This window comes from Apteryx rowi, unplaced genomic scaffold (genome assembly GCF_003343035.1).
Source record: "Apteryx rowi isolate R43461 unplaced genomic scaffold, aptRow1 scaffold_464, whole genome shotgun sequence".
Taxonomy (NCBI): Eukaryota; Metazoa; Chordata; class Aves; order Apterygiformes; family Apterygidae; genus Apteryx; species Apteryx rowi.
In genome coordinates, this window is record NW_020450721.1 from 260,678 (window position 1) to 287,245 (window position 26,568).

At 36.2% G+C, this 26,568-nt stretch overlaps 1 protein-coding gene across 2 annotated transcripts in view; it reads right to left on the reverse strand.

The window, feature by feature from the left end:
* The window catches only part of FAT1 (FAT atypical cadherin 1), a 102,248-nt gene that overhangs the window by 5,827 nt on the left and 69,853 nt on the right, over positions 1 to 26,568 (reverse strand). For both annotated transcript variants that reach the window (XM_026077866.1, XM_026077865.1), the window contains exons 9-25: positions 21,408 to 25,475; positions 20,571 to 20,767; positions 19,054 to 19,207; positions 17,389 to 17,622; positions 15,725 to 16,114; positions 14,136 to 14,350; positions 13,561 to 13,698; positions 13,106 to 13,249; positions 10,751 to 10,948; positions 5,647 to 6,448; positions 4,581 to 4,712; positions 4,309 to 4,472; positions 3,216 to 3,678; positions 2,541 to 2,694; positions 2,168 to 2,278; positions 1,320 to 1,951; positions 941 to 1,078 (exon numbers count right to left, since the gene is read on the reverse strand). In XM_026077866.1, the coding sequence (XP_025933651.1) occupies positions 941 to 1,078; positions 1,320 to 1,951; positions 2,168 to 2,278; positions 2,541 to 2,694; positions 3,216 to 3,678; positions 4,309 to 4,472; positions 4,581 to 4,712; positions 5,647 to 6,448; positions 10,751 to 10,948; positions 13,106 to 13,249; positions 13,561 to 13,698; positions 14,136 to 14,350; positions 15,725 to 16,114; positions 17,389 to 17,622; positions 19,054 to 19,207; positions 20,571 to 20,767; positions 21,408 to 25,475 (8,334 nt within the window). The remainder of the gene's footprint in view (positions 1 to 940; positions 1,079 to 1,319; positions 1,952 to 2,167; positions 2,279 to 2,540; positions 2,695 to 3,215; positions 3,679 to 4,308; positions 4,473 to 4,580; positions 4,713 to 5,646; positions 6,449 to 10,750; positions 10,949 to 13,105; positions 13,250 to 13,560; positions 13,699 to 14,135; positions 14,351 to 15,724; positions 16,115 to 17,388; positions 17,623 to 19,053; positions 19,208 to 20,570; positions 20,768 to 21,407; positions 25,476 to 26,568) is intronic.

Below are 26,568 nucleotides of genomic sequence, written 5' to 3' on the forward strand. Positions count from 1 at the left end.
AGTCTTAATATCTGAAAAGTTTCTGAACACAAATAAATGCATATCAACTGTAGAAGCATGTGTTATCACAATGGAAAAGTGAAAACCTTCCAATTTATAAAAAGAACCAGATAAATAAGTATGCTGAGTAGATTTTGATGGACCAGGGTTATCATTAGAATGTTTATATTCCTATTTTTATACTGGCTTTTTTCAATGTATGAAATGCTATATGAATTCATTTTAATCATGGTGAAAGCCAAATATACTGCTCTACTAAAATAAAATTCCTTTTTGTGCAACTTCCTTCATTACTTAAGTAATCAAACTTACAAGCAGTCCCTTAAACTCTGCTCTCACTCAGAACTGATCTGATCCATATGGGAGCTGAGGTCGCAGCAAGGAAAAGGAAAAAAAAGAAAAAAAAAAGGGAAACAAATGAAACCATAACACCAGAAAGCTTTACTGAAAGCTGAAGGTCAAAACTAAAGTTTATATTTGTGCAGAGGCTATTTTTTAAATTGACTGTATTCTTCCATAAGGTGATAACTAATGATAACCTATAAGAGCATCCCAAATTTGAACATACTTTTAAACAGCTACACACACCTTGTGCTTCATTTTCATTGTTAATATTCTAACAGAAAAATGAATATATATAATTGTAAGGTAAAGTAATTAACTTGAGGTAGAAGATAGGCAAAACACTTTAGAATTTAATAGATTTTGATATTACATAAGTAAATACAGATATATATTAAATAAGCTATTATTTAATATATGTTTATATTAATATAAAATATATTAATATAATAGTAAAATAGTAATATATTATTTAATATACATTTGATATATGTAACACCTATTGATATTAACAATGCATATATAGATGCAAAGACAGAACATTTGAATTGATCATCTGAATGTAAGCAATAGTACAGAACGATCGTATTTTACATACCATTGTCATCACATGATTCAGACTGGAAGGAGCTAAGAGACTGGACCTCAGACATGCTTTCTCTAGCACTGTAAGGATGAGAGTTCTTTTCGTCTAGAGGCTTTTTTGAAAGGCAGGGATCAAGATCTACTACTTTCGCTGAAAGAAAAATTTCAAGTGGGACAATTAATAGATTCTAGGTTAAAGAGCCAATAAGTCCTAAAATCTACACATTCTTACAAAATTTATTTAGCATGAGGCCTGATCGGACTCAAAAACCTGTAAACTCACAATGTCTTTTCTATCATAATAGGCATAGACAGACTTTGAACTCATAGTGAAATTGTACCACATGCACGTACCGTTAACAGGAAGAGAACAACATAAAAACATTTCTTACTGTCATAGTCAAAATCCCAGCTGGGTTTCTGTATTGAATCGCTGTCTGAAGGAGAGTTGGAGGGAGGTGGAGGTGGCAGGTTTGGTGCTACACTGCAAACAGCTACAGCTTTTCGGTGACCATGCACAGAATCTGGGTTAAAAGTACTAAACTCTGGGTGCTCGGGGATGGCAGATCCCTCAAAAGAATTCCTGTCAAGATTGTTCCTAGAGTCACTTGGGATGCTTGGAGTGTATGAAATGGGACGAACAGGAACCTGTGGTGGGATGTCAGAATAAATGTTCTTATTCAATTTTGAATCAAAATAAGGTCTTTGCAAGAAAGCTGTTGTAGCTCCCAGTTGCTTGTCTTCAGGCTCTGGCTGGTGTTTCTTCTTTCTACTAATCACTTTGCGGCAAATAACAAAAATCCCAACTAACAGGAATATTCCTGCGATGAAAACAATAATTCCAATTACTTCAGCTAAGCTAATGTTCCAAGATGTTGAAACATATTTGTTAAGAACAATGTCTGTACAGTGTTTTCCTCCAAATCCATGGCTACAATTGCAATGATATGAACCATAAGTATTCTCACAAAGGGCACCATTAAGACATGGGTTTTCTACGCATTCATCAACATCAGCCAAACACCTATCAGAAACAGAGCAGAGAAATAATGGTTAGTATACATCAGTAGTCACTAGTGTAGTCTCCTTGTTCTCAACAATTCTAGATATTTCTTTTTTAATATGCTGTACTGTACGCTACCAGGCAATTTGTTATTTATCAACACTTCAGATTTCAACCAATTTGAATTGTTAAATAAAGTAATGTAGTTAAAAATTCACTGTGTGGAACACTACCCACCTTTCTCCGCGAAAGCCTGTTTCACACTCGCAAACAGGTCCATCCAAACTGTCAATGCACTTGCCGCTATTTTTACAAGGATTGTCTTTGCAATATGGACCCAACTGGCATCTGCAAAGGTTTAAAAAATATAAATAAATAAATAAATAATAAAAAATCAACGAACCATTAYCTTACTGTAAGTACGTAGTATAGGATTCAAGGCTATAATGTACTGGCTAGCATTAACCTCAAACAACTCCAGTAAGTACATTAGCTTTCAAAGTCTCAAAGCTTTAAATAGGAAACAAACAAAAAGGAATACAGAGTAAGTGTTACACTCATAAACTATTCTCTAAGGGGTTCATTTGTAGAATAAACAATACAAACATACCTTTGGCCTGTGTATTGTCCTCGGCACTGGCAGATAAAATCATCACTGACTGGGATGCAAGTACCACCATAAAGGCAGGGGTTGGAAGCACATGGGTTGACACTTACATCGCAGTGAGTTCCCATAAACAAAGGAAGACACTTGCAGTAGTAACCTGAAATCAAATATACTCTTTTGAAAGGCATGCATGGCTTTACTAGTTAAAAAACAAAACAAAACCCTCCCTGTCCACCTACCTTTTTAAATAGAGGGAGGATGGGAAGAAATAGAGAGATACATCTCATTAGAAGACAAAGGAAGAAAACTTAAGTTTTATGTGCAATTGAAGCATTACTTCCATTTCTCTCACAAAACTCAAGCTTGTCAGAATGTTTTCATAATTTTTGAAGAAAGACCCTGAGGAGTCTTCAGTTAGAGCAGTCAGAGGATGGACTTCAGGTGTTAATACCAAAGATTAAATTTCTGTTTTTTTTCCGATGTGCATTGTCTGCTTCATATCCCAAAGAACTGAGCCTGGAAGGTAGGCAGACACAGCCCTCCTACCTGCTTAAAACCAGCCTTCTACAACTCTCTGGAAAAGGAAGAGTTATTCACAAGGCTGTTTTGTCCCTCCAGGACAAGTAAGTTGGAAAGCAGCTTAGAAAACTAACAGCAGAAGAATAGAGCAGAGCTTACCTCCATTTGACAATGCATTGCAGATGCCTCCGTTCTGACATGGACTGCTTGAACAACCTTCTGTGGTAGTCAGTAAACACCCAGGAGCCACATCTACAGATTCTTCCATGTGTGCATAATTTCGTGGTTTGCTGTTTAGAGGTAGCTCTTGTCCATTAAGTACAATAGAATCCATACACCCTCTGAAACCATTGCTAACCTGAGGACTCCTGTCATGTCTTGTGCCTTGCTGCCGAATATGACCACCAAAAACCACATGATTATCCAGATTTAGTGTCCGAAGTGTACCAGGAGCAGTACCAGATGCAGTATGCACCCTGTCCAGAACAAGTCGTGCATAATTTCCGTCCACTTCAAGAGAAACTGAATGCCACTGGCCATCATTAATCTGAATGCTCTGAACGGAGACAATCCCAGGCCCACTGCCACAATCAAATTTATATTGCAGCCTTCCATGGTGAATCTACAGAGGAAAACAACATCATCAACAAATAGACCAYACACTTAGGAGAGTCCCTGTGAAAAAACAAAACTGTAAAATATCGATGTCTATAAAAGTTTGTTTGCTGGTGGTGTTCATAAAGAGCAGTTTACTAATATTGTATTGCAAACATTTACAGTGATTGTGATTCATTGTACGCAGTTCTTTTAACTAAAATGTATACCTGGTATGTTTCTTCTCTAGTAGAGGAAGTCACAGACCATCAACAAAAGATTCTAGTACTTCAAGATGTAGCCTTCCCCTTCTGTGATCTCTTTAAGTGACTAATATCTCAAATATTTTAAGTGTTTTCTGTATGGAGTTACAGACTGCTCATACTTTACAGTAAACAGTTTATGCAAGCATCTCTAAAGTCTGTATTTAAAATTGCTTTTTTAATTAAAGAAAACTAATTCCTCTTACACATTAAAACAATTCAGTAGAAGTTTGCCACCTGGATGCATAACAAACTCTACTTTGAAGGCAATTTTCAATTATAAGAGTTCTACCGAAATGGTATGATTAAATCTTTTAAATTGACATTAAAAATAATGAGGTTGATGGTAACAATAACACAGGAGGAGATCTATGAAGTGGGAGATTTTAATGTACCTCTAGGATACTGTAGTCTGTTCCTCGAGCATACATAACAACCGCATGAGCAGAGTACGTTCTAAGCCTCATTGTCAGCTTCATTTCCTCTTTGTTCTCATTTTCCATGAGGCGGTATTTCACATAGCTGCTCCCAGTAAATGTCACGGCAGATCCAGCCGATGCTTAAGACAACAGAGAAGCATGAAATGGATTAACACAGGACTGGAACCAAACTTATCTTTGGAAAGTAGTATGGTTTTATGCAGAGAGTTTCAGAGTTAATTTCTCACCAGGACACTGTCCAGCTTTGCTGTCATGGCAAACACAGGTGTATTTTCCTTCCTTTGGATCTCCTAGACATTCAGTGCCTTCAGGGCATGGGTTTCCTTCACACACGCTATTCATCAGAGGGCATCTCCCTTCTGTAAAATGAAATACATTATTTCTCTTCTTTTGGCAGCAATGGTATTTTGTGGAGGGGGACACTTAAGTACAGTAGCTAAAGCAAAACAATCTTGGATTACCTCAAACCAAATGAAATTCCTAAACATCAGACAACAAGAAAGTGAACTGACAGTTATTGAACATGACTGGCAAAAATGCAAACTAGAAAAATAGTACATATAGTGACTGTTGGTCATAATTATCTTGAATGTGAATATACTTGAACAATTTAACTGGTACAATTTGGAAACTGCTGCTGTGGTTTAAGCTTTGCCATTACTATCATCTACCATAAAAAATCCAAGTAGATATTAAACATGGGGAAGGAGGATCAGGGAGAAGAGGAGATAAGTGTGTGTTTGTTTGACACAGAAAAGGAACTGGCTTTAAAAATTTACTTGTGATAATTCACCAGTAATGTTACTTAATGATAAAAAAATTATTTTCCAAAGAACCAAAGACCAATTAATCATCTGTATACCTCTATATATTTTAATGTATGTTCATTTCCCAGTTCAAGGTGTCATTCCCTGTCAAGTCTGAAAGCCATGTGGGATATTCCTCTAAGCAGAAACCAGGAAATATTCAGGTGCTTTACAAGAACTTTGTGCACAGAAGACTGGAAATGGCTGACAACTTAGAACAGGCAACAAAAAAGGAAGTTCTTTCATGAAATGGAAAATGAAAGCGTAATAACTATAAAACAATCCTCTTCCATAGGCTTATATTAGGTAAACTCTTAAAATGAAGTCATGAGACAAGAATTATTCCTTACTCCAAATATAGTGAGGCAAATGTTGCAGGGACGATTACAGGACATTCTTCAATTTTGTCCTATAACATTAATTTTCCACCATGTATTATGGCTATGTAAAACCAAGACATTCTTTTGAAGGATATTGCTTTCCTTACCTTTACAAAGACAAACTGCTGTTCTGTGATGACGTGGAGTGACAAAACTCAGCCTGGCTGTGCTGTGAGTTGACATGATGTTCTCATCCACTGTTACTTTTTCTTCACAAAATTTCAAAGGACAGTCTAGGCCTGCACAAAGCTTATGGAAAACATCAATTATCCGGACACCCAAGATCTCCTCTAGGTCAGCCACAGAAGAGTTTATCTTGTGGAGCAAAATTCTCAYTGGGTGCTGAGAGCTGCCAGATTTTTCAATATTCAGGAGGACATCAAGGTTTGAAGGAGGATCAGAAGGCTGCAAACTAACAATCTGGATGTCATTTCTCCTCACACCCAATATGTTTCTTAAAGCTCGCTGGAAATTGCGCCAGTAATCACCAATGAATTCTTCAGGAGCAAGGTTTGCAAAGCGTATTGCAATGCTGTGATTTAGCAAATCTTGTGTGATTTGTCTGATATGCACAGTAATATCAGCTGCAGTTGTAAATTTTCCATCTGTAACAGTGATATTTAGGAGGTATTGTCCTACATCTAATTTTTTATGCGCTATTAGTTTGCCACCAGTACTGGAAACAGAGAACAGGGATTCCATTTTGGGGTCCAGACTGTATGTCAAAGTATCATAAACATCCTGATCAGTTGCATGAACTTTTCCAATGACGCCACCAGAATATTCTTCCCCAAAGGCTGTAATAAAGATTTCTAGTGGTAGAATTGCCGGAGAGTAAATGCTTTCCTCAATAACTCTAATATCAATGTAACTCAAAGATGACAACTGTGGTTTTCCATTGTCTGCCACCTAATGGAAGATGAGGAGAGAGTTATATTTTGTTTTATCTCATCAATTTCTACTGTAGATATTTGTATTGTATGCAGTAGTATATTTCTTCTAAAAAAACTCGTACTTTATAAAATGTCATAAATATAGGTCCTGACACAGAGTTAGTATTGAAAATTTAGAGCTGCACACACCCAGACAAACAAGTTTTGACGTCTTCCAAGATTAAATGGATACAGTGTTCTTAATACCCGGAAATGCAGGGAAGCCTACTAACACTTCTAGCAAGTACAGAGAAAATGCACAGTAGCTGATTTCAGACAGCAGATGGTGCTTGAAGCTTTTTTAAATTTCAAGCATGGAAACACATTAAAGTCAGAATGACTCATGCACTAGAAATTTACAACATGCTTCACCACAGTCATTAGGAGATGGTCTGTTAAAGACGATTTAAAATGCAGTATGCCAACCTACTTCAAAAGGAAAATAGCCCATGTAGAAAGTTACAATTAATTATGCTGTCTTTCATGATTTGTGAGCATGGAGAGGGGAAGAAAAAAAAAAAAAGACCCCCCCCCAACCCTGTAATGGTATTTGCTTCAGACAATTAAAGTAATTAACTTTGACAGAATCAGCCTGTCTACTTCAATTTCAAAGCCTTTTTAAACATCTTGTCCCCTGTCCTCCACCCTTTTTTGACAAAAGGGCACACTAACATCCTATGAAGAGAGGACAAAAGTAGCAGAAGACAGTCTTCCATCCTCCTCCTGTCCACTTTATTTCTTTCTACTTCTCAGTTCTTGTTTCCCTTCTATCTCTCTTCTAGAGAGCTCTTTCCCAGCTATTGAAAGTGAGACTAAAGAAAGGCGAAAGAAGAATAGGAGCAGGGGGCAGAGGGGATGCAGGGCTGAAAAGGTAGAGGATATCCTGCACTGTTCAAAAGATTTTGYAACTTTACTATGACTACAGGTAGTCTGTACACTTGCAGATCTATACAGAGAAGCTCCCTTTGAGTTGTCATAGAAATTTAAACAAAAGAGAAAAACTCCCAGCATATGATTATCTCTGGATGTGCATATAATTGTAGCATTTTTTAAAAGCTAATACATGTCTCACAGTATTACGTGAATTCACCACTAACTCCAAAAGACAGGCATGGTTGGAAGCTTGACCGCTAGTAACCCAAACTTAAATAGGAGACAGAGAGAGAGCTCCAGTTTGCAAAGTTTTGTTTTGCCTAGACTTCTGTCTGGAAACAAGACAAGGCAGGGAATGTAGCTACAGAAGAAATGCCCAAGGAAACAAGAAAATGATTAAAACAAACAGGCAAAGAAAGTATAACAAATGGACAGCAACTAGGAAAGAAGCGCTCCAGGAGAAATGTTTTTTCAATAGTGGAGATATTTAAAAATCTGCTGTGATTTTAAACTAAAGACTTAGGAGAGTGGCACAAAGGACGGTCTGACTCATAGCTGAAGATCCTGCACACTAATGCTGTGAGATGTTTGTTAACGGATAATCTACTTTCTTTGGAGAGAAAGAAAGAATATGCGAGTGAGTGGCATGCACATGTAGGTGGCTATTGAGGAAAAAAAAATTCTTATTTCCACTAAAAAGACAAAAGTAAAGTTAAGGAAAGGTTCATGTCCAGGGACTGTCAGTAAAGCTGTGTTTTTTTTGTAACAACTTACAAGTTGCCTCTTTTTTTTTCCCGGGGGGTGGGGGGTAACTTAAGAGCTCTGCCGCACAATCCCTACAGAAATCAACCAGAGGTGAAAGCTGTCAGTGCTGAAAGCTCTGCTAGTGAATGTCAGTTAAAAAAAACCAAACAACAAACCAACAAAACCTCCATATATCAAGAGATCAGACATGACCACTAACTTGTGAGGTGCAAGAAAAAAGGGCAGAAATGAAAAGCATTATAAACATGAAAAGATGCCTTTGAAAATCTTTCTTCTTAAGTGAAGAGGAAAAGAATATTGTTCTAAGGAAATCATGTACCTATTTTTAATGTGTATCATTGAAACTGAAGTCTTGTGATATRGAAATGTTAGTTTTAGTCTCAGATACCTTCATACTCCTGTACGGTGCTTCTCTGAGCCAGGATAGTAGTGAATTATAGCACTGTGACTATTTTAAAAAGCTATCATAATAAATGATGATAAATGGCAGTTAAAAGACAGTGACATATTTCCAGAATCTAGGCAGGAAACTTGTAAATCAAAGAAACAGGTAAAAAATATTGGGAGTGATTGGTACAGTGTGCGTATACACACGAACACACACAAAGCATGACAGTGATATATTCTGCTTTCATGATATATGCTCTCTGAAAAGCTTTGGTTCTAAAGGAGTAAATTTGTCTTAAGATGCATGTTCAGCTACTGGGTGCCATTAGAATACCCCTTTTTCATTCCCTAGAAAAAAGCACTTTTCACGTGCTGTGCTGAAGACGAGACAGCTGAAGTAATCACAGCTGATTACAGGGCAAGGAAGGGTCAGCGGTGCAGCGAACTCGTGCCATATGACAAAGACATTGATATCACAGTTCACACAGAACAGAAATAATCTGAGGTGCAGGCATGCAAAAGGAACACGTTCTAGACGCAAAACACATAGAAATTAGTTACTGCTTAAAGGAAATATAAAACAAAACATACAAATCTTGTATTATACTAATTGCACATATACATTTTAGGAAAAACAGTCCCTGTTCTTGCTCCCTAAATGAAAAGGTGACGTTATGGAATTGGTATACAGTTTGGCAAGCCTGTAAGTGCTGCGAAGGCCAGCTCTGCTGGTTTGCACTCCTGAAGGCTATGAAGGCCAGGAGAGACATCACTTAGGCACCTTGAAAGTTAATCTGTCCCATGACTAATTAGCAGATCATCAATGAGAAGAAAATAGCTAACAGAAGGATGATATACTCCTCTGCCTCCTTTTTAATCTCAATTCTTAAATCCTAAACTRCACTTAAATGGAGCTTTTATCTATGCTGGTTCTTATACTGCTGTCTCCGGATATCATATTTCAGTTACTCAGAATAGTAAATCACAGCATGTGTGTGTGTGTGCGTGTGTGCCCTTCCATAAAGAAAAGAGACAGACTTCATGTAAATATGCCATGATTATTAACCCAACAAGGACAGAATTTAGTATACACTGGCACAGACATTACTGCTCTAAAATTCTGCACGTGCCTGCAGAAGTTGCTCAGAAGTTGTTTGCAATATTATGTAAGAGAATGATCTGGAGATTGAAAGATAAATTCTTGCAGGCCATGTAAACTCATGTAAAAATGAAGGTGAAATTTTTTTTTTTTAAATAAAACACAAATCTGGAAGTGAGGTTTAAGAATTAAGACCAATTATTTTCAGCCTTCCCATCTTAAGTCCACTGTTCACAGCCACTTAGTTTATAATTGAATTAAAAAGAGTAAGATTAAAAAAAACAGTAGTTTGAACTTTTCTTATGATAGGGTAAAAAAAGGATTTTTTTTGTTTTTTAAGAGAACTTAGCTGTGTAATCTCTAGTAAGACTGATTTTGAGACATGATCTGTTCTGCACAAGAATGACACATGTTGACACGTAATAGCCTTTCAGGGTTATTTTAGAGTTTTGTCCTGTGTTTTCCATTGCAAGAATCTGAGCCACACAGGTACTGCACCGTCTGTGAGAATCAGACACGAAAGTTGAATGCTGTAACAAAGTTCCACTGACCCTGGTTTTCCAAACGTAAAAAAAAATTTTCAGTTGCTGTGAAAAAGGAGGTTGCACTACAGAAAGATATTTCAGTACTGCTATGCTGTTCAACTTTTAACATCTGTTTCTGCTCTATCAGTGTAGACCAGCTTATAGCTTCAAGGGTCAAAGYGATAGTGGTTAAAAAAAAAAAAAAAGCGAAGTCTGCAGGCACAGAAGGTGGCTCAAGGGGCATATAGCCATGCTGGCTTTTCCAGGTAGATGCTAGAGTGTAGCAAAATGCATAGCAGTCTGAAAAATACACCGTGCATGACAGGCAAAGGGCTTATCAAGAACACTCACCCTGTTAACTTTTCACTTATAACTTATCCTTACGATAAGTTTAATTAAGCTCACTTGTCCATCTGTGTACATTTTCATTTAAATCAGCGGACTCTGCCTCTGAAGATGTCACCACAAGGAACATGTCTCAAATCACTACTTGGAATGTCAGGATCTTGCAACCCAAAGACAAGGGGTTATCCTCCAAGTAACAGGAAAAGGCAGTGGGTTGGGAGTGCTTAGGAAAGTTAACTAACACTTATGCTAATAGCACAAAACAGCCAGAGGTAGCATATCGTACCTTAACGTGAAGCAAGTAGTGATCTCTCACTTTGCGATTCAGTGCAGCAGTTGTTGTCAGCACTCCCTGCTGGTTAATCTGAAAAGTGCTCTCTTCATTTCCGCTCAGGATGGTGAAGAGAAAAGGGGGGCCGTTGTGAGAAGAATCCTTGTCTGTCACTACTAGCTGTAGCACACTGAATCCAATAGGCTTATTTTCCTATAAATGCACAATACAATCACAGCGGTTTTGTTATAATTAGAGATATAGCTTGACACTGATTTCTTTTTTACAACAGGAGAAAAATACTAAAATCAAATTACTGTCTAACCAGTTAACCAATATAAGTGAAATCCAAATGACAATATTGTTTAAGGAAAATACTACTCTATTTGAATAATGATGAAAACAGTAGAAGGCAGTATATTTTTTTTAACTTTGTCTTACATTTTTCTAAAGTAGCTCAGCCTTGAAACTTTGCATTTTCCACCATTGGTCTGAAATAGGGTTACAGCAAATTAATTACTGACTTATCGTGTACTTCAAATTTAGCTAAAATACTTATTAAGAACAATCCAATGCCTTTGTTGGGAGGACTAGAAAAACACACTCCTCCACCTGACTCCCACGTCCTTAATTAGTGTTCTGACTACAGCCACAGTCTGGTTAAGGCATGAAAGGCAGTTTTTAAAATTTATTTCACAAAACCTCTTCAAGTTTGCATTCTGTGGATGCCAGAGGTTTCACAGGCACTTCACACACGTAGGTTATCATGTATCTGATACACGCACACCCCCCTAACACTCATAATATTTTTCCCAGAACATTCATGTTACACTGTATTGACTGTTATTTTTTTAACATTTTAAAATGTAAAAAAAAAAAAAAAAAAAAGTGTTATTGTGAAGTACAATGATAATAAAATGCTATCCTTTCACAGCTGCACACAGCCCAATAACAAGCATACTCTCTGCTCTTGGGAGAGTATGTAGGTAAACTTCTGTAAAGTTAATTATCAGATCTTGCAGCTGAAGTCCTTTCCCCCCAAAACAGACAAGGACTATCATTAAAAATAGAAATATTTACATTTGGATATCTAAAGTATTTTGATTTTCATAATAACCAAACACATTTCCAACTATGTCCAAATGTGCACCGCCAATGTATCATGAAGCGTGCACCAACATTCTCGGGGAACTCCTCGAGCTTTTTCTCTGCTACCCTCATAGTGGAATAGGCTGATATGAATGAACAATAAAACACAAGATTTTCCTTCTTAATTTTGTGAGAGAACCATTACAGACTTCGGTTATATAGTCTACAGTTTCACGGGATACTTTAATTAAACATTCACTTCAAGAGAGATTATGATTGGGGAAAGCAAAGTATCTTTGACAGCACACAGAAAAACGTGTGCATTTTTTTCTTTAAAGCAAGATCCACTTGCGTACTCTGTTTAGGTGGGGTAGAGATGAATCCCCATCCTCATCCTTTTTTGGAAAGCTACCTTTACAAAGCATTTATATGGTCTCAAACAAAAGTGGTATGTTAGGATGGCTCAGTGCAGCAATAACACTGCCTGATCCTCAGTATTTATCTATTGGCCAAGGCCAGGCACCAGTGACGGGACCCAAGCGACTGAGATCATTTACATTATTAGCATAAAGGTTTTAATGCAACTCCTTTGTTTCCTTCCATTTATTCTGTACTGGATTCAGGATGACAGGATGAACAGGAGTTGTCCTCTGCTACCTTTGCTTTGGCAGACAGGTGTCTGAATCAGGCAAATACCTGCCAGCTATTTGAGAATCTGGTGCCTAAGGTGCAAAATTTGTCAAAGGATTGGTATGTAGCAATATGAAATACTATTCCTGCTTCAGCTGCTTCTGATACCAGAGGAGGCCAATATGAATCAAATCTGGAACTATGTGCCACAGTGCAGAATACTTGCTTTGCAGTAGCAGTCAGATAAAGTATCTTTTTCTACGTAGTAACTCTAAGGTTAACAAAATAGCAAGACTATTAGGTATTTTAACCTAGCTGCATGATGTTAAGCACATTATAAGCACAAATGCAATATATATGCATGCACACACACACACACACACAAATTACATCCAAAAAAAGAACACACACTCCTTGCAACATAAGTTTCTAAATAGACTGCACAATACGGATTTTGTAACCCTTAGCACTTAATTCAGACAAGTGGTCCCGCTGACAACCTTGAGCAATAAAAATAATAAAAAAAAAAAGGAAAAGAAAATTGAAGCATTAGGTTTATCATAGCTTGCCTACTTTTTCAAGTCAAAATTAACACTCAAGTAATATTATTAATTTGATTCCTAAAACTTTATCGTCTATATTTAAGTTTACCTGGATGATGACACTATAGTTTCCTTTCGAGAATACTGGAGGATTGTCATTTACATCAGAAACATCAATATTAACTGTAGTTGTATTTAATCTGGGTGGGTTTCCATTATCTGAAGCTTGAACTGTCAAGGTGTATCCTGAAATCTAAAAATAAATTTAAAAAAATCCACAGATTCACTATGGAACAAAGAAACAGTAACAAACCCAGCTTTCTTTTAATGAAGAAATATTTTTGTGCAAACCCCCAATAAGACTTAAGTTTATATAAGCATATCCCTCCAAATATGACCCCCACCCTCAGCACTGCCATAAATAGTTGCTTTCACTTTGTTTTGGTTATATTAATTCTGAAATATTTGAAATGGTACTTTACAAATATCATCCAAAAAAGTGGTGGTTTTCAATTACTTATAACTAAATTAATCCCAGATAATCAAAAAGTATCAAAAACTTACTTTTTCTCTGTCTAAAAGTTTAGTCACTTTTATTTCACCCCTGGTAGGATCAATTGTAAAAGGATTTCCCTGATTGCCATCTATAATCGAGTAGTGAATGTGGTTGTTTGAAGGTCCATCAGCATCATCTGCCACAACCTACGGGACATTATAGTCTCATTTAAAACAGGTCTAGACAGACACTATCATGTTTCAAATAAACTCATCCTGAAGACAAGCACAGCTGTTTCAGGCCTAATAAAATTACAGAGTTCTCGGGAGAAACATCATAATATTCGGCACATACCAACGTCACCTAAACTCATTTCCTGAATTCCTTCTGAAAATGAAGTCATGTTCTCATGAGAAGAATATACTACACATATATACAAATATACCACACAATATCATGTACTTTCCCATAGCACATCATGTCCCTGCTTTTGAAACTTTTTCAAAAAAATTTTCAATTCACTCAGTGGCAAATTTATCTATTCATTTATGCCTGTCTTCAAATTAATATTTATTCCTCCAAGACTGAAAGCATGATAGTCATAACAGAGCATTTCAAGGGAAAAAAAGATGATAATACATACTGTAATGATTGACTGTTCAAGGATAGCATCTTCACTGATTACTGCAGTATAAGTGTCTTGGCTAAACACCGGAGTATTGTCATTAATATCTGTTACATTAATATTCACTGTTACAACATCACTTAATGAAGGTGTGCCTCCATCTGTGGCTTCTACTGTCAGGTAATACTCATGGGAAATTTCATAATCCAGGTTCTCAATAATAAAAATGGCTCCTACAAGGGGGGGGGGAATAAAAAAAAAAAAATCACACATCAACAGAAATTCTGCTATGACTGTAGTATTACATATTACAGGTTTTGAGTTTGTCTGACAAATAAGCAGCTTCTTCAGGACTTGATTCATCACTGTAAAGGTAGAGTTACCCAGTGATATAATCAGGCTTTACACATAAAAGTAAAAAGTTTAGAAGTTCCTGCCATTACCACACAAGACTCGCACTTTAAAACTACTTGGCTCACATTTTTTCATTAAAAAAAAAAAGAAGGAATTAAAAAAAATGTTTAGGAAAAGTCCTTTTCTTAATATTCAATTAATCAAAAATACGAAATGACTTCACTTCCCTTGCAGCCAGCATTAATGTTGGGCAGAGGAGTACACAGAGGTGATAGCAGAACTGTCTGACCATGGATTTTGGTTGATTGAAAAATTTCAGTTAAAAGTGTGAGTTTTTAACTGAATAGTTAAGATAATGCAGTCCCTAACAGACATGCTAATCTACTGCTGGAAGAATGTTTTTCTGAATATCCTTCTCCTCCTTTCAAATATGAGAAGAAGTCAAACTGGCAAGGTACCTCTATAGTACTAGTGTGCACACTGGAAAGAATAGTAGGAAGACTTATTTCAGTTACACTGGTATAATTAACTACTATTAACTTTTGGGTAGAAATCTTATTAAAAAAAAAAAAAACTTTACCTGAAATTTTACCTAGAAAAAGAACTATGTAAGAAAGAAAAGCTAGAATAGAGGAGTATATTAACAAAATACTGCCATTAATGGGGTAATATTTTCCAAAGAATCTAAGTGCTTTCTGAAACTAAATCTGATTAACATTCAAGCCTAAAATTTCTGATGTCATGCTGGACATATGATTGAATAGAGTACTCCAATCTTTCTTTAATGCCATATCAAACTCCTCTAGAATTACCATCTTTGTGGACCAATGACTAGTTTTCCTTGCCAATTTAGTTTCTGATCTTTCTTTTACAAAGTCTGGCTACTCATTCTGATTATACATAATGGCTTTTGTGAAAAGACTATTATGCTTCTATAATTATAGAATTCTTCCATTCCCCAGGTGGAGAACATTCTGGCTAGGAAACCTTTACTCTTATAAAACTAAATAAATCTAATGCAAAAAAACCAATAAACAGCAGTATTAAATAAAGTTCTTGTTTCACATTCTATTGCCCTTCTTTGTATACCGCCAAAATGGGTGATTAAACAGTATCACCAGCTTTACAGCCAGGATGGCGGTATGGGTAATATACATGGATTATACATAACCTATTTGGCTGAATTATTGCAGAGCATAGTACAGCACAGTGCTCTGTTAGGCTAACGTATATTCACAGTTACATTCTGTTACCTGTTGTGGAATCAATACCGAATTTTCCATGTTCATTCCCACTGACTATTGAGTATGTGATTTCAGCATTGGCTTCGATGTCCCTGCTTGCAGCATAGATCTGGAGAACTTCAGTTCCAACCAAAGTGTCCTCTGATATGCTGGCACTATACTCCCTATGCTCAAATACAGGTGGATTATCATTTATATCCAAAACAGAAACTATAAGACTACTTGTGGAAGACAGTCTTCTAGGTAAACCTTCATCTGTAGCCTTCAGAGTCAGAGTGTACACAGCTTGCAACTCTCGATCCAAAGGTTTCTCCAGCCGAATGATTCCAGAGAATTCATCAATAGAGAACTGGCCTTCTGCAGAGTTCACCAGTGAATAATGGATTTGACGGTTTATCCCTGCATTTTAAAAAGAATTGCAGAGTACGATAAAACAGTTAAAATACACCAACATAATAGTGGATTTGATAGCTACAGAAATAAAATGTGCATGTGAAATACTATCATTCATCTTAAAGTAAATTTCAGCAACAGTTAACAGCTCCTGTCAAGGGCAAAATGATCCCCCAAAACATGCAATCTGATTAAAAAAACAACCAAACAAAGAAATTCTTCATCATAGAGATTTTCTGTCACAAAAAAACCCCATGAAGCATGGTTGTTTCAGTCACAGTACTGTATATTAGTAATATAAATTAGAACTTCAAAACAACAGCATCTGCTTAGCAGGCTTAAAAATAACACTGGAGAATATGGGGGAGTTGGGCTACATCAAATAACCAGGCTCTATTCCAGTAAATTTAAGAATCATATCCCAAAATTAACAGGAACATCATTTCTGGCAAGATTTCTGTATAAAACAAACAAAAAACCCCATACTGTTTTGGGCCAAGCATTTTGCTCCTAAGCCTCAAAGACTAGTGAAGTGTCAAAACATCTGACTGTTATCTTCCAATTCAATAACCTAGTTTATTGTAGCACAAATCAGGTCAGTTGTTTCACGAGGGTGAGGCAATTATTGATATTATTTAATTGAAAAAAGGATTATATATAAAAATCATATACCTTTAAACAAAGACTATATGCTCTTGTGTTCTTCCTTCCAAATATATGAACAAGTCTAAGAACAAATTCTTTCTAATGTCATTTTCAGTTCATGTTCACTAAAATACTTAGAGCTAAACAGTGATAATAAAGAGGCAGCAAAATTCTTAATAAGGTTGCATATACATAAAGCTATAACTAACCATGGTTCTCTTTAGGATACTATCAAGGCTAGGCTGAGGAGCACACATTGAAAACATGACTTCTATCTACATGGACAGGGCTTCAGCTTCCTTTTACTTAAACCAGGAGCAAAAGGATGGACTTACTCCATCAGAACATTAATAGTTAACTGCACAAAAATGATCCTACATTTTGTCTCTCTCTCTTCCCCATTCTTTTTTGCACAGTCAGAGACATGAAAGGGATGTTTTCCAAGCTACTAACACATGAAACTTAGGTGTTACATCATTTAGTAGACCTAAATATATCACTCAGAAGTCTAACCCTAAGAGGTACTGAACATCTGTCAGTTCCACTGAAAGACCTAACATCTCTCAGGATGAGACAAAATAAACATTACTGTAACTTTGAGACCATGACAAGAGAATCAGTTAAAGAATGCGTACCTGCATCTGCATCTGTTGCCTGCACTCTTGTCAAAAGGGTTTTAGGCTCGGTGTTTTCAAACACAGTAATGGAGTAAGGATCAGCTGTAAACTCTGGGGCATTATCATTCACATCTTCCAGAGTCAGAATAATATTAGCCTGGCAGAATCTTCCTCCTCCATCTGTGGCTTTCACTAGAAGATAATAAACTGCTTGCTGCTCACGATCAAGTGGCATTAGTGTTTTCAGTTCACCTATAAACAGAGTAACAAATATAAATGGATGCAAGTTGCAAGAATTAAGTGTCCCATAATGTTTTGTAGCCTAGCATGCTTTCCTCCTCTAAAATCCCTTGGTACTCAAAAAAGATGATCAATTTTCTTTTTGAGGATAATTTCATCGGTGGCTGAGTCAACAGCTGCACTGCACCAATGAGCTCTACTTTGGGCAAAACATGTCAGCGGCCTGCCTCTTCTGCTTTAAAAGTTTAAATGTTAAAACCCTTCAGCTTTGATTTTAAATCACTCTAAAACTGAAACTAGCTGAAGTAACAGTACTCAATGGTGCAGAGTATGTGCACACATGCATGCACATACATGCATGCATGAATCCATCCATGTACACTTCGTTTAAATAATTACGTGTTATTGTGTAAAGAAAATTAAAATATTCAAACCCTGCCTTTAACAAAATGCAAGGTAAAATGCTATGTATTTTCTGGGCTATTTGGTTGTGTTCCCTCCACAGTTATTGAGTTGACTCTCCTCCTTTAACATGTAGCAATGAATAACAGAGGTACTTACACCATCAAATATAACTTGTTGCTGCAGACAAATCTCTAAAATTTATTAATGTTATGAACATTATTTCTATTAACATAGAATTTATGAATTTAYGTAACAACATGCTAGCATAGCACATCAGTGAAATCAAAGTGAAAAAAAAACTGTGAAGTAAGATCCTTCTCATTTACTTTGCCACTAAAGTATTCTTATCTTCTTCTCTGTATTCCCACTATATCTTTTTATTTATCAGTTATTTTTTATATATCATTTACTACTCCCTTATTACTACTTGTTTATTGTACCCTGCAGCACACAGGATTTTGGCCTTGGTCATCCAGAACACATGAATAGCAGGAAAACAAAAAAGAGTCAAGGAAGTTAACAGTTCATCTTGATTATATAATAATTCCAATAAAATTGGAGGTGGCTTTGGTGTATTTTACTACGGAAAGGAACTTTGTTCCTCAGTCTAACCTCAACCCATTTAATATGCCAAACCGAATGATGGCGAAGAGAATCTGAATAAAGTTATTTTTAATTCATAAACTCATTATGATTGCTACTGACTGATATACTGAATATAAAAAGTACAACATATATACCATACTTTTATTGCCAATCACTTTGACATGGAAGTTTCTGCCTTCAGGGCAATTACTCCATTTATTCTTTAGTTCTTCATATATTAAATACTGACCTTTTCCCTGACCTCTCATCAATATGTTATTAATATTTACATAATAGAAATTCACATTTAAAACAAGTCATATAATAAACTAACCATTAATACAAAGCTTAAAGTACTGACATTCACGTATGTCTTACATAATAGTAAAACATTTTATAAAGCGAGGCTATGACTGCAATTTTGTACAGCCTATAACATGTTAGAAGTATTACCTGTGTCTGAAGTCAGTCTGAATTTTTCTGCTCCTGTGCCATGCAGTGTATAAGTAATTTCAGCACTGGAACGAATATCTGCATCTGTGGCAGATACCTGCATTATCAGTTTGCCAGGAAGGGCATCTTCAGGAACAGCATCAGTGTACAAAGCCTAAAAGATTTTAAAATAACATTGTAAGATTAAAACATATGGAGTAAGTAGGAGTTGCACAGGGGGAGGGAAGAGAAGAGAATGAAAGATGAGATATTCTGTTTGAATGTTTGGGAACATGTGAAGTGAACCAGAGGATGAAATACCTGAAAATCATAAGGACTTGTGATTTTTCTAATTAATTACCTCACAGTTAATAAATTACTTGGAAAGGTAATTATTACTGACATTTGCAACCTTATGGACTCTTGAGTGTCAATGCATAGCTACGAACTCTAAACACCTCTAACTGATTAACTAATAATTTAAGACATCCCCACTCTTGGAGTTGTGAAATTTTTTGCAACTTTGCTTTTTCATCTTTGGGTAAGTCATTTTCTCTAGGTCCAACTGAATCTAGAAGAAATCAACACCTGCCTTTTATACTAAAGGGTTACAGGCTTCCAGTTTCAATAACAACTAAGAAAAAAAAAATCAGAACGTAAAGACATGAAGCACACTTACTCATTCATGTTAGGCATGTGAATTACCATAGAAGGACTGGCCGTTATAACCAAAACCAATATTAACAAAGGAATAAAGCTAAAAACATCGATTTACTGATTTGTATTTAGCTACATCCTTTCTTACATGAGTAAGAAACACAGACTAATAAAAAGAATCAAAGGCTMACTGTATACTTAATCCTTCCCAGAAAAAGAAAAGATTTTGCCTTTCACCCCAATAACATCAAATCTGTTCAACATGACACAACCTGATGGCTATGAAGATTCCAAAGGTGCTAAGGAAAAAAAAAAGCTGACTGAAAACTCAGGGCTTTTTTGTAAAGCAATTATATTCCTTGCAGGTTCTGCTTTCCTGTTTTCTTCCATTCTTAATTTTTTTATTTATTTTTTAACAGATTACAAGTTTTTGGTGTTGTTTACTGTAACCACAATGCAATTTTCCAGTCTTTCCAACTCTTCTACTCCTATTACAGGAAATGCACAAATACTTTGAGGCTTTACCTACTTCAGAAGATAGAAGCATATAAAACTATCATGGCAGCAGCCTAAAACATTTTCTTTTGCAAAAGCACGCATTAAGACAGGAAAAATGTATTAAATTTGTCTTCATGCTCTTCAAATCCCCATCAAATAATGAAATTACATCATTGAATTGTCTTTGGGTTTTTTAAATTGCTAAGAAATCTGCCCAAGAAATCACCTTTCTTTTGTAGCATGTTGTCTTTGTAGTACAAAGTATATTTCTGTTACCAGGGAATACCTATTTGTCAGTCCTCTGAGATATGATTTCAGAGAAAATGAGCTTACATTTTACCTAGGAAAGCAGCTGAATGTGGAAGATAAAAGATTGGGCCTACCTTTTCACAAACAGGGCTGTTATCATTAGCATCAAGGACTTTAACCTCCACCACAGCTTTAGATGAAAAGGTCCCATCAGTAGCTGTAATATTTAGAAGGTAATTGTCCTTTTCTTCCCTATCCAGAAGCTTCTTGACATAGACCTTCCATTCATTCTGCATATTTTCAATGGCAAACTGTCCCAAGGGATCACCTCCTGAAATATCAATAGACACATTTCACTAAAAACAAGAGAGAGAATGTTACAATTACTCTATCAACATTAATTTACAGCTAAAAATAAAAAATCTAAATGCAACCAAGCAGCCACTCCCCGTGGCTCTATATAGAAATATCTTTATTTTTCAGGTAAAAATAGTCAGTGAATGCTTAGACAACAAATTTAACTACAGCCAACAGAAGCTATAAATAATAACATAGAAATTAATGCAGCATTACAGCTAATGAAGACACTTATACTAAATAAGAAATATATTAAAATACTCTACTGGAAATTAATACTTTATTATTTTATGAAATTTCTTTGGTTCGGTCTTTAATGGCATCATTTATTTCAGTGTAAATATATCTTCCAATGAAATCTGATATATAAGAAGTAAACAACATCTTTAGAAAGACATTTTAAGCATGTGTCAAACAAAGCCAAAGATATGCTTTTGAAAACTCATTTTTACCTGTAATTTTTAATCTTCACTTTAAGACAATGACATTTTTTCCTTGCCACTATATGGCTTCAAAATATATATGTTTTCTAATAATTTGAAAGACTAAGTTGTAACTCACAGCATTCCAGGATTACTCAAATTAATACTCTGACATTACTCAAAGACATTTACCTGTAATGTAATAGGAGACTTGTCTATTGGCTTCTTCTGTATCAGCATCAGTGGTACTTAAGATGGCAATTACCCCACCAGGAGGGTCATCCTCACTGACTGTACCTTTATATATCCCTGCAGTAAAGCGTGGAGGATTGTCATTCACATCTGTAACATTAACTTCAACCACAGCCATAGAAGACAGCTGAATTTTTTCACCCCTATCAGATGCAACCACTGTAATTTTGTATTTGTCCTGTTTCTCATGGTCGAGCTCTTTGAGAGTGGTTATCCAACCAGTTTCCAGGTTTATGGCAAAAGACTCTAAAACGTCTAGTTCTTGAGAAGGATCTAAGCTGTAGGTAACCTGCCCATTGAGTCCTGAATCTAAATCAGTTCCTTTAACTTGGATGACTCTTGTTCCAGCCGGCATGTTTTCTACAATGAATGCTTCATATGGATTGGACTCCAAAACTGGTTTATTATCATTTGCATCTTTTACCTGAATGCTCACCTCTACTGAGGAAACAACATTATAATCTTCATTCGCATACTGTGCTAGCACTGAGAACTGATACCATTTAGTAGTTTCGTGATCAAGATTCTTCTCAAGTTTCAATCTTCCAGTTTGTCGGTCAATTACAAAAAAATCATCCCTATTGCTTTCAGGAGTGTTCCCTTTAATCAGACTATACACCAAAGTCTGATTATGCTCTGCTTTGATAACATCTATCTCAGCTCCAATTGGAATGTCCTCGGAAACTGTATAAGAATAGAACGGTTCTGAAAATTTTGGGAGAGGCACTTCTGGTGGGAGTATTCTAGCATAGACAGGAACAATTGACTCCTTTGGGGGGGAACCACCATCCACTGCTCTAATAAAGAAGGTTAGAAATTCATTTTCTAAACCAATTAAGCTTTCTTTTGTAGTAATTACACCAGACAATGAATCAATTTCCAAATTCTCTTTAACACTTTCAGACTCTGCTTCAATAGTATATGTGATATCTGCATTTGTACCCTCATCAGCATCAGATGCCCAGACTTTAATGACAGAAGTTCCCCTTGGAACATCAGATCCAATATTTACTTCATACTCTGTTGCTCGGAATTGAGGAACGTTATCATTATCATCTGTAAGTATTACATTAACTGTACAGAAAGCAACTTTTCCTCCTGAATCTTTGGCCATTAAGCTTATGGCAATTACTTTTTCTGCTTGTGTTTCACGGTCAAGCTTTTCAGAGGTAAATATCTGCCCTCTCTCATTTGTGTAAAATCTATCTTTGGCAAAGTCATTTACAATGTGGTAAGTGATGTGGCCGTAAGTACCAGAATCTTCATCTGTTGCTTTAACCTCAGTCACCAAAGTATGTAATGGAGCATTTTCAGCTAGTTCAACCTCATACTCATTCTGGCTGAAAACCGGGCTATGCATATTGGCACTGGTTACAATTATGTGGACTTGGGCTGAGCTTCTGAAGACTCCATCAGACACAGACACATTAAGATTATAATGTGACTTCAGTGTCTGTCTGCGTAGGTTTGAGATGGTGATAATGCCAGTTTTACTATTAATTACAAAATTCATATGGTCATTGCCTGTCAGAATGGAGTATTCCAGTTTGTCAACATCAGAACTATCTGCATCTGAGGCTTGTACACATGTCACAAAATGCCCACGAGGAGCCAGTTCACTAATTTTAGCTTCATAAAGCAATTGGGTAAACAGAGGGGGGTTATCATTGAGATCGGTTACATCAACAGTTACAACAGTATCACTGCTCAAGGGCAGCATGCCACCATCTATGGCCCTGACTAGTAATTTGTGTTGCTGAATTTGTTCATAGTCCAAAGTTCTTGCTGTCAGAATGAGTCCAGTGACGCTATCAATGTGGAAGTAGTCATGACTTTCACTGTTATCCTCAACCAAGTGATAGGAAATTCCCCTGTTTGTTCCAGAATCAGCATCTGTAGCGCTCACTTGTACAACAGATGTTCCAATGACAGATGCCTCAGACAGGGTCACAGCATAAGATTGCTCTGTAAACACAGGAGGATTATCATTGATGTCTTCCACTATTATGTCTAAAAACACATCAGCATGAGCTCCAGTTAGGGAGTCTGTTGCTCGAATACTCAGTTTGTAGGCTGGATGAGACTCAAAATCAAGAGGGGCAACGACATTTACAACTCCAGTGTTGAAGTTGATAGTGAACTGACCGAAAGGATCCCCATCTGTGATGCTGTAAAACACCTTAAGTCCTTCTGGGCTGTTTGCTTGTACATGCACAATGGGGCTATGAAGCTGAACATTTTCTGGTATCTCTGCACTGTAAAAAGGCTTTTCAAAAACTGGCATAGCTTTATTCATAACTGTAATTGGGACTACAACTTCAGCAGTGAAAGCAGGTTCTCCTCCATCTTTTGCCACTACTGTGACCATATACTCCTTATTTAGTGTGTCTGGTTCAAATTTTTTCTTCAGTGCAATTTCTCCAGTGGGATCAATTTGGAAGTGTTCATGATGTTCTTTGAGATAGTAATGCACCTCTCCATTTCTGCCTGTATCTTTATCTACAGCAGTGACACGTCGAATAACATGGCCTACTTCAGAGTCTACTTTAATGACAGCATARTACGGAAGATTGACAAAAACTGGAGCATTATCGTTTACATCTTCCACAGTGACTTTAACCACAACGTGAGCAACAGCTGATGGTTTATGCTCCTCTGTCACTTCTATCACCACATCAAAAGATTCTTGCTGTTCACGATCAAATGGTATTCCAGTTGTTGAAAGGACACCTGAAGTATAACTTATTTTAAATCTGCTGTCTGGATTTAGAATATGGTAAAACAAAGGCTCATTTATTTGATTCCCTACAGCAGTAACAACAGCTATTGTTTTTGCCTCAGTGGAATTCTCCCGCACTGTTGCAGAGTAAGAACTCTGTGTGAACTTCAGCTGACTTGCTTTGCTTTCTTTCACATTAATTTTTACAGATGCAGTGCTTGCAAATCTGCCGTCAGATGCTCTAACTGTTAATTCATATCTGCTCCTTAACTGAGTTGTATTTTGTACTGTTATAACTCCAGTCTTCGGGTTTATTGAAAATTTTTCTCCAATGTTGCCTTCAATAATGGAATAAATTAATTGTGAAAAAATGCCTGAATCAGCATCAGTGGCATTTACGCTGATGACTTTCACACCTTTGTAGGTTGGAACCAAAATGGATGTCTCAAACAACTCTTTTGAAAACACAGGAGGGCAATCATTGATGTCAATTACATAAATAGTAACATTAGCTGCATATTCTGCATATAAACGTGGTATCCCCATATCATGTACTTGCACTGAAAAGYGGAAAATGTTTGTCTCCTCATAGTCCAGACTCATTACAGTCCGAATAGCACCAGTGCTAGAATCAATGGCAAAATACTTGTGGACAGATGTTTCAACAATTTGATAAACAAGCAAAGCATTTGATTCTTTATCAGCATCTGTAGCTCGAATTACTAATGGAATATTCTTGTCAGTTAGAACCACACTGTTAATTGAAGTTGATTCACTGATGAGTCCTGTATATTCAGCTTGCGTAAAAATTGGTATATTATCATTCTCATCCCGCAGGTGCACCAGAACTGTTGCATTAGTGGACAAGCCAGCCATGTTTGTTCCCTGCACAGTTAGTGTGTAAACAGGCAAAGTTTCAAAGTCAAGTAACTTCTGAGAAATAATAACACCCGAGTTTGGGTTGATAGTAAAGGCATCACCTATATTACCATCTTTTATTTCATAAACCACAGAAGACTGACTGTATGCTGTAACCATGCCAACAAAACAACCAATGCTGGCACTTTCACTGATTTCTGTAGAGTATTCCTTGGCTGTGAATTTTGGTGAGGCATTATCAGAAACTGTAACAAATACATGCACAGAAGTCACTTCACTCATTGGAGGATCTCCTTTGTCTGTAGCTTTCACTATCAAGTTGTACTCTTCCTGGTTACTCCGGTCTAACTCTCTTGCAGTTTTAATTATACCCAAAATAGGATCTATAAAGAAGGCATTTCCAATATTCCCTGTGAAGGAAAAAGAAATGTAATTAAGAAAAAGGTATACAAAAATTGAAGAATGATTGTTCATTAGGCATAAACTAAAAGATACCATGTAGAGAAAACACAGGGAACATTATGGTTTCTTAATTTTGTTTAAAAATGTTCATTAGCCTCTTTGGAAAGTTTTATGTAATGAATTAGCACTAATTCTAAGTTTACTCACAGAAATAAGGCACCAAGCAGAGTTAGTAAAGCTATCCAAGACTTCAAAATAAATGCAAAAATTTGATTCATTTTCAATTAAAAAAAAAACTAATAAAGATGACAAGTATTTTGCAACTTTCAACACCTAAAAATTATATATATTTTCTTCAAATTACCTTTGTTATTGAATTCATGTTTAAGCCAAATTAAATATCTACTGAAGCTGAAAGAAAATTATATTCGGAAGCTGACATTAGTGGAATAAGAGTTTTATTATATGATCTAAAGTAACTAGATTTTTGAGGAAAAAGAAGTGTTATGACACTTTTGATTCTCAATTGTTTATGCAAGTATTCTTTAAATCACTGCTGCAAAATTAAAGGTCTTTCTGAATTAGATTAGAAGCTATTTCCACCCTAACTTCATATTAATACACAGACAAGTTATGCCCTGTGATAAAATGTTAGAAAAAAAYACCACCTACTGAATATTACCAGCTGCCACTTGAAGACCATTTGTTTTCAACTATGTATTTCAAAATGTAAAGAACTACACCGTATATGATATTCAGCTCATGCACTAAAACAGTGTAAAATTAAACATTTTACTCCCTTAAAAATTACATTACATTACTAAAGCCATGTTCTCAGCATGGAAACATTTATTAAAAACTTCTGAGTTATGCATAGAAGTAGGCAGAAGATGTTATCTTTTTTTTTAGTGCAGGCTCTAAACACAGTGGCATTTTTAGAATATGCCATTACAAATCTCATCAGACATCACAAGTATTTAAGGAATGTTCATTCCATATGCTTGGAATATCAGCTATAATGCTTTAACCTCTCAGTAGATGACAATCCTATAAAACAAACCTAAGAAAGTCTTACATTTACTCCTACAAAAATCTAGAAGA